General features: G+C 33.3%; 1 protein-coding gene across 1 annotated transcript; it reads right to left on the reverse strand.

The window, feature by feature from the left end:
* Positions 1 to 3,009: 3,009 nt before the first annotated feature.
* Positions 3,010 to 7,507, reverse strand: LOC118761279 (glutamate--cysteine ligase catalytic subunit-like). Its single transcript, XM_036499048.1, has 5 exons — positions 7,422 to 7,507; positions 6,348 to 6,429; positions 4,279 to 4,343; positions 3,640 to 3,757; positions 3,010 to 3,257 (listed from the first exon to the last, which is right to left on the reverse strand). The coding sequence occupies exons 1-5, from the start codon at positions 7,482 to 7,484 to the stop codon at positions 3,091 to 3,093; spliced, it is 495 nt and encodes a 164-aa protein (XP_036354941.1). The 5' UTR covers positions 7,485 to 7,507; the 3' UTR covers positions 3,010 to 3,090.
* Positions 7,508 to 8,494: the final 987 nt, after the last annotated feature.

An 8,494-nucleotide genomic window follows, 5' to 3' on the forward strand; every position in this document is an offset into this window, starting at 1 on the left:
TGTGAGACCAACTTTCATTAAAACTACACAAGAAATTCATAAAAATTCATTCACAGATTTTATTCTATTAAACTTCAGATGGTGGAGAGGCACAATTGTTAGTGTTGGCAAAATACCTTCCAATATTTCTACCAGCTCTTTATGTTCTAGTTTCAAATCCTGTTGAGGCTAACTTTGTTTCTCTTCCTTTCATGGTTGATAAAAAAAAGTGCAAGTCAAGTAATAAGATCAATTTAATCAATTAACCACTTCCTCTAAAATTTGAGGCATTCCCCTGTTTTACAAACATGACCAATTAATCAAATGACTTGGGAAAAATAAATCTGCAAGTTAGGAAACAGGATAGCTTTCCTGTCATTCAAATATTCGTGAAATTTACAATATATTATAATTTCAGCAATTCACATAGTCATATTGTAAGAGAGTTCATCATCATTTCACTTAAAGATGCATACACTAATATAGAAACTGATATTAATTAAGAAATCTTAACCATAAACAATGCTAGTCTGTTTACGTCCCCGTAACTTAGAGGTTCAGCGAAAAAAACTGTTAGAATAAGTACTAGGCCTATAAAGAATAAGTCCTGGGGTCGATATGCTCGACTGAAGGTGGTGCTTCAGCATGGCCACAGTTAAATGAGAGTAAAAGAGTAAATAGCGACAAAAGTCTGTAACCTGTTCACTGGGGAGATAGCAGAAAATATCTCCTAAACCTCATAAAATACGTTTCATGTTGTAATTTCTGTAATCATGACATAATCAAGTTTCTTTTTTGTTTTAGATAGGATATATCTGTATGTGGGTATATACACGTATATCTGTATGTGTATATATATATGTGTGTGTGTGTGTGTGTAAAGAGAGGTAAGAAGGGAATAATCCTTTCAGTTTCCATCTATAAACGTTTTTATATACTTAAGAAATATCACTCGGGCTAATTTTCTCCATGTCAAAGTAAATAAATCGAAAAGTAATTAACTTACCTTCGTATATTGATTGAAGAAATCAACCTTTTTCTCCGTTAATTAAATTTTAAAACGAAAAACTTTTTCCGTTGAATTTTTCCCTCGTCTTTCATTTAAACATGGCGCTTCGATTAATTAATGGTAGCAGTTTCCGACGTCACATTACTTTCGCATTCGTATCAAACGAAATAACTGAATTAAGATCTATTAATAGAGAATAAAATCAGCAAAAATATTTAAAACTGTTTTTTATTAAACTTTATTCAAACTTTATTACTATTCGCTGTGTAATCGGCTAACTATTGCTGTCTTAATTGTAGACGCGCTGTTTCGTATTAGGCAGAATACATATATCAACGTTATTTTCGTACCCTATACAAAATATGATATTTATATTTTTATGTATTATTCTCTATTGTAGAAATAAACTATTGATAGGATATTATAATTCATAACATTCTTTCCTAGTGAACTAAAATTTAACCAAACAGACATATGATCAAAGGAATTTTGTAGCAAAATTACGGTATTGAGCGCAAATTATAAACACAACCATTTACTCCTTAAATCTCTTGATTATATATATATAATTGTATCTTTTTGTATACGCACATACTACAATGAGGAAGGCGGGAACAGTTAACAACAAAGATTAATTGATAAATATCACTTGAAACAAAACAACTGAAGAATACACTGATAGGGTTAAAGGTTTTTAGTTATCAGCTCCAGTATTTATTTGTTTGGTACGTATATTTATTTCTGTTTATCAAACTGTTGAGTTACAGGATATATATATATATATATATATATATATATATATATATACACAAAAACCTTTGGAAAATGTTCTCTACTATATCCTAATGCTTACCAAAGCCTTGTGAGTGAATTTGGTAGATGGAAACTAATGGGAGCCTACACGTTGATTGTTGGCCATTTCTTTTTTTGTATTCTTCCGCCTTTTTCTTTTGGACTTTCCTACGTCCCTTGTTTCCCAAGAAGAGCTTTACTCGAAACGCAAAACAACCACTCTTTCCTTCTCTGAGAACCTTGTTAAAACCTCGCCTGTACCACGTCATTGCATTGTTGGTTTTTTCTTATTGCATTTTTCTTCCGTTTCTTTTTTTTTTTTAACTATATGTGTGTCTGTATGTGCCCCCCACCATCACCTGACAACTAGTGTTGGTGTGTTTATATCCCCGTAGCTTAATAGTTTGGCAAAAAGTGCCTTAAAAAGAAAATAAGTCCTGGCGTTGATTAGTTTGACAAAAATTCCTCAAGGTGCTGTTCCAAAAAGGCTACAGTCTAATGGAGTGAAACAAGTAAGATAAAAGTTATATTATAGTTATGTAGGTTATATATTATGTGTAGGACATACCTACAAAACTGTGCCCACCACCAACTTTCTTTCCTCATAGCTTCCAATAAAATCGATATTTGTCATTGAAATTTTCAACAAATATGCTTCAGGCTGTTTGATTGGATTTTGTTATAAAAACTATTTTTTCCAAGGGTGAGAAGTTTTGGAAAATTCACATGAGTCAGCTTTTCTTCCTCATAACTTACAGAAATATGGGTGTTTTTAATGAAAATTTATACAAATACATTTCAGATGGTGTAGATTGTGCTTAGATCAAATTTTAATGTGAAAAATAAAATTGCTGGGCAAGTACACATACATACTAATATACATCACAATATTTGTTAGAAATTTCAAGTTTCATTTTGTAGATGTGTAATGTGTGTCAATATGATTGCATGCGAGTCCACCTTTTTCATCTTAAATTCTTATATATTAGTAAATTGTAATCTACACTATGTGGAAGGAAATTTGTAGAAAATTTCATTCAACAATACTCATTTTTCTGAAAGTTATGAGGAATATTGTCTTGTGTGAATTTTCCGAAACTTCTCTCCTCATCTTCAGAAAGAATTTTTTTCACATCAAATTCTGATATAAGCTTAAACTAAAGAATCTGAAGTGTATTTGCTGAAAATGTGGTTAAAAGAATATCCATTGTTCTATAAGTTATCAGGAGACAAAGTTGGGGGGGGAGGGGACACAGTTTTGTAGTTTAGGCTGATTGTAGCTCGTAACAGATGAAGTTGTCAGAATTTTGTTAACACTTGATAAATGGTTGTGGAAGTCCTTCTTCATTGTTGACAATCTTTTCACATTCCATAATAAAATCGTATGTGATTCTGTCACTGACAAAAGAATCATTCTTGTACTCTTCATGATTTGTAACAAATTGCCTTGTCCATTGGGCCATTGTCATTATCTTTCCTATAAAATAAATGAAAAAAAAAATTGGCTTATTTTTGGCTGTATTTTGTAACAATATCCTATCCCCATGATCTATGGCACAAATAGGAAAACACTTATCTGTTTCTTTTCTTCATTAATGTTAGCTGTGATAATTGTTTTGAAAATCTTGTTTAAAACCAAACTATGGTAGAATTATTTAACCGCAGGACGTAATTTGGAAGGAATACTATTCACACATGGTCTTTCATATAAGTGTTTAGAGTGTGATGATTTATTAATAATAGGGGTTACAGGGATAAAATACAGATTCACATTGTATTTTATAATTGAAAAAGAAACTAACAGATAAATGTTGTATATTTAAAATAACATTACTCTTGAGGAAAATGAATAATCTCACCTGCAGCTTTGTCTGAGATGTATTTCAGGTATTGCATTATTTTAGGTCTTTTGCTGAAATCATAGTCAATATAATCAAGATATTTGTGTATGAGAGGAATTAAACCAGGGAAATCATCCTGTTGATAATAGAATCAAAATAATTGAAAATAGTTTGAGTTTTCTATCCCATAGATTAGAAATTGATTGAGATGTTGACCAAATAGTTATTGATATTTTAGTGGTAAAAGAATGGAGAAAGATATGAAAAGAATTTCAATATCCTTCTTATAATAAAAATCATATATATGTATGCTCATATGACGTGACACTATTCATACACAAAAGTATGAACAAACACCAGTGAAAGATACACAAACTAAACATCAGTAGTCAATGTATATAGAGGCAGCATAATTCAATACTCTGTATAAATACACACACACATAAACTGAATTAGCAGATATGTACTATTTTAATGCACAAACAGGTTAAATGATTTTAAGTTTGACTTTGTTCAGTATCTATGCAGGAGTAATTAGAACCACAATTTTGTTTTTTAAATATTGTTCCAGATAATTTTTGTTTCTGAATAACGTTATTTATGTTTGTATTCTAAATTAATAAAAATTGTTTTCAATTTATTAAAAATATTTTTTACCTTTCCATTCATGATTTCATTTAAATTCATCAAACTGTAAATATCCTGAGTTAGTTCAGAAGATTCTAAGTGACAGGAAATAAAACAATTATAGATTTAGTACAATAAATATATGTGCTATATAGTGTGACAGGCAAACTGCTCACCATGATTATGATGCAAAAACTCATAACTTAGATCATGTATTAATTTCATCGCTACAGATTTTTCTATAGATGACCTTAACACACAATTTAAGTACACTGCTAACACAGTAGTACATGGTACTGACTTATAAAAACGTTTATTCTTCATAGCATATTATGGTTGCATTACAAAATACTGTGTGCCTACAAGTCATTAATCATAATTTAAAATGTTTAAACAGGGTGTGACAGAGAAGCCCAAAATATTGAATGCAAGGTAAGTTTGCTTTAATTCATATATTTGTTGTCTTGTAATTTGCCTTGCGTTTACGTCGCATTGTTCTGGCCTTAATCACGATCCTTTATACAATAATGATTCATAGTAATTATTCCATATATATATATATATATATAAATTAAATTAGAGATAAAACTACTATTAGGCAACTGAAGCAGTGATAGACATAAACCAATACATAGATAACAAAAAATATAGATATAATTAATATATAATATATATATAAAATATAAAATTTAGAATTTAATTTTTTTAATTTTTTAAATTACAACCACTCTCACACACCCTACCTATACCACCACCCTCAGCCTAAACCACACCCCACTCTTGCCTTCCCCACATCCCAACACCATCACACCACACCACACACCACCACATCACATCACAATGCACACACTAGCACTTAAAACTTCCCAGACCCACACCATTATCCACAGACCTGCATATACACACACGTACACGTCAGTGCCCCCACCCCTCTTCCAAATGCACATACATGCTCTGTTATACAAATGCACGCACACCTTCGGTTTGGGATCACCACTACTTTATTATCTCCATTTCTTACAAGCTCTCCTATGTGACCCCTCTGTCTGGCATTTGCCATGATAGATTACTAGCCACTACATTTTCTCTCCTTATTTCTTTCTGTATTCCTTTCTGTGGAAGAGTATAGGCTCAAAACATTAAAGAGTTTTTCACTTTCCGAGCATTAAACTAATACATATATTTTGTGAATTTTCCCTATATATACACATGCATGGCTTTGTGGTAGGGAAGTTTGCTGACGATATCGCTCTTATCAGTGATTCTCTCTCCAATGCCCAGTCTCTTTTACAATCTCTTGAACAAGCCTCAAATTGTGTAGGTCTTTACCTCAATGAGACCAAAACTGAATACATAAACAAGTGCCTGTCCAACAGTGATTGCATCATCCACACTCTCAACAGTGCACCTTTAAATATGGTTTCTGATTATAAATATCTTGGGTCATACATATCATCATCTGGAAAAGACTTTCTAACTAGAAAGGGTATGGCCTGGTCAGCCTGTAATGACATGCATAAGATCTGGTCATCAAATCTAAGTAGAGACTTCAAACTTGAAATATTCAAAGCCACAGTCGAACCAATTCTACTATATGGCTCAGAAACCTGGACGTTATCAAAGAAGCTTGAGAGGCGGTTGGATGGAACCTACACTCGCCTCCTTATGAGAGCTCAAAATCTCTCGTGGAGGCGCCATCCAACTAAAATGCAAATATATGGGGAAACTACCACCTGTGTCATCTCTTGTGAAAGGTAGAAGAGTCCAGTTTGCTGGACATTGTTGTAGAGCTGAAAAAGAGGTAATTTCTACTCTTCTCCTCTGGAAGCCATCTACTCGCAATACCAGAGGGCGCACACTCTCCTACCCTGATGTAATCTCCAGGGATACAGGCATCCAGCAACAGGACCTCCGTAATGCTATGATGGACCGTGAAGTCTGGCGCAACATGGTAAATTCCATTGTCTCGACCACGGTCGAACAATGATGAATGATGATTGCATTCCAATCAATATATATTTATTAACCATTCAATATTTAATTAAAGTAAAATTTTATTTCTTGTAATTCTGAAAATTTCCTATAAATATAGCTCTTACCTTTTTGAACATCTTTTCTGAAATGAAATTTCTCTTTATTAATGGCATCTGGCTTTTGTGCTGGTGGGAAGTTTTCATCAACCTTACAGAGGGTGAAATGATATGGTAAATATGTATAAAATGGGATTAATAATTACCTAATGGTGTGTTGAGTTCTTGAGCAAGACATTTTATTTCATGTTGCTTGAGTGCACTCAACTAGAAAAAGTACATTGTATCTGTATTTCAAATGGCCATTGTTGCTACATTCTGTGTCACACTAGATCTCCCTGAGAACTACATTAAGGTATTTCCCTGGAATGCTCAGCCACTTGCATATTGATTTCATGAGTAGGGGGTCTCATTGATCAGATCGACTGGAACAATTGTTATAATAGACTGAGCGACAGAAACATCTTGGCCAACTTAATAATTTAATGTAATGATTAACAAAACACATAATGGTTTTGATACACATTTTAAAAATCCTTTGATGACAGTGCCCCAGCATGGGCACCTATGATTGGCTGGAACTTGTAAGGGAGCAAAAAATAAGTGTTCCCAACATGAATTTAAATTAATTGACTTTAAAATTAATTTCATTTATGTTTTGTAATTAAAGATGATGCTTGGAGCTGTCCACCTCTTGGTATTAATTCTGCACCTGTCATTGATATATATATATATATATATTATTGAGGTAGCTGGCTAATCATGACACAAGTGTCTGCTCTGGCATTGTCAGTCTATATATCACTGGTGGGGAGATGAATCACTGCTGTCTCTAGTGTTTAAGTATCCATCAGTGTCAAGACCAAAGTTGAAATCACATGATCTGAGGTCACAGCACTAGATGTAGTGGGGATTTATCTTCCTGCTACCAATATTAACAAAAGTGCACTTGGCACCAAAATGCCAATGAGTGTTTCTCTTATGATAATTACCACAGTATAGTTTGTCGTAAAAGAACATACACATTTTAGGGTGAATAAAATCCAATGAGTTGATACCTGATGACATAATATCTATCATAGCTCTCATATCTATAGTTAGATCAAAGAGCTCAATGTTTATTTTAGAGAAGTCAATATTTACCTTTGTTATCGGGATCAAAAGGTTCAGTTTGAAAGTAACTATAGTACGTGTAAGAAGAAGCATGAATACAACAAAGGCTGCATTTTCAAAATCAGTCAGCTGAACCTGTAAGTATATTAAAATAATTAGTAATGGCATCGTCATACAATCATCAATTTTTCTAAAGTCCTATGGTTATAGAGGCGTGGTTGGAGGCATACAGTTACAAATCTGCACATAATGTAGCAGGATTCTTATCTTGACATCACTAACATGTTTTCATGGACAGGGACTGTTTTTGGTGGAGAATCCTGTGTCTGAGGAGCCCTTTTAAGGAGAACAATGTTCACCTGGATATACTGGGAAAGTGCTAGAAAAGGTGCAATAAAAATTGTCTGTCCTTTCTCTGCTGGGTAGTTTACTGCAGCAAACAGTTGTTCAATTTAGCAGGAATGAACAAAGAATTGGTATAAACAAGGATAACAAATATACAAGCAATAAGGTTTCTCTTAACCTGGCCTGTTGAAATGTGAAAACCCTTTTAGATCGAGCAAGTAGGTCTGAAAGAAGAAAACCTCTAGTAACTAAAGAACTAAGGCTTCTTAATATTGATATTGCAGCTCTTTCTGAAAAAAGATTTTCAGATGAAGATCATCCTGTCGAAAGAGTGGCAGGTTTTACATTGTGCTGAATTGGGAAGCCAAAGGGAGAGAAAAGGGAAGGTGGTGTTGGGTTTGCAATTAGAAGTGATTTGCTAAAAGACTTAGAACGACCACAAAACATAAATAAACACATGATGAAACTCCAGATCCCTCTTTCTTGTGGACATTTTGTAACTGTTTCTCTATTTATGCTCCTACACTTTCAGCTAATGAGAAAAATATCCATGCATTTTATGAGGAGCTTACAAAACGTATTCCATCAATGCCTTTGAGAAGTTGGTTGTACTGGGTGACTTTCATGCATATGTTGATAGAGACTAAGGTGCCTGTGATATACTTGGGCATTACAGAATAGGAAAGGTGAACAACAATGGGTTGCATCTGCTATAAATGTTCTCTGAGATAGAGTTGATTGTTGGGAATGCTCTCATC

Source organism: Octopus sinensis, unplaced genomic scaffold (assembly GCF_006345805.1).
Source record: "Octopus sinensis unplaced genomic scaffold, ASM634580v1 Contig11448, whole genome shotgun sequence".
NCBI classification, from domain to species: Eukaryota; Metazoa; Mollusca; class Cephalopoda; order Octopoda; family Octopodidae; genus Octopus; species Octopus sinensis.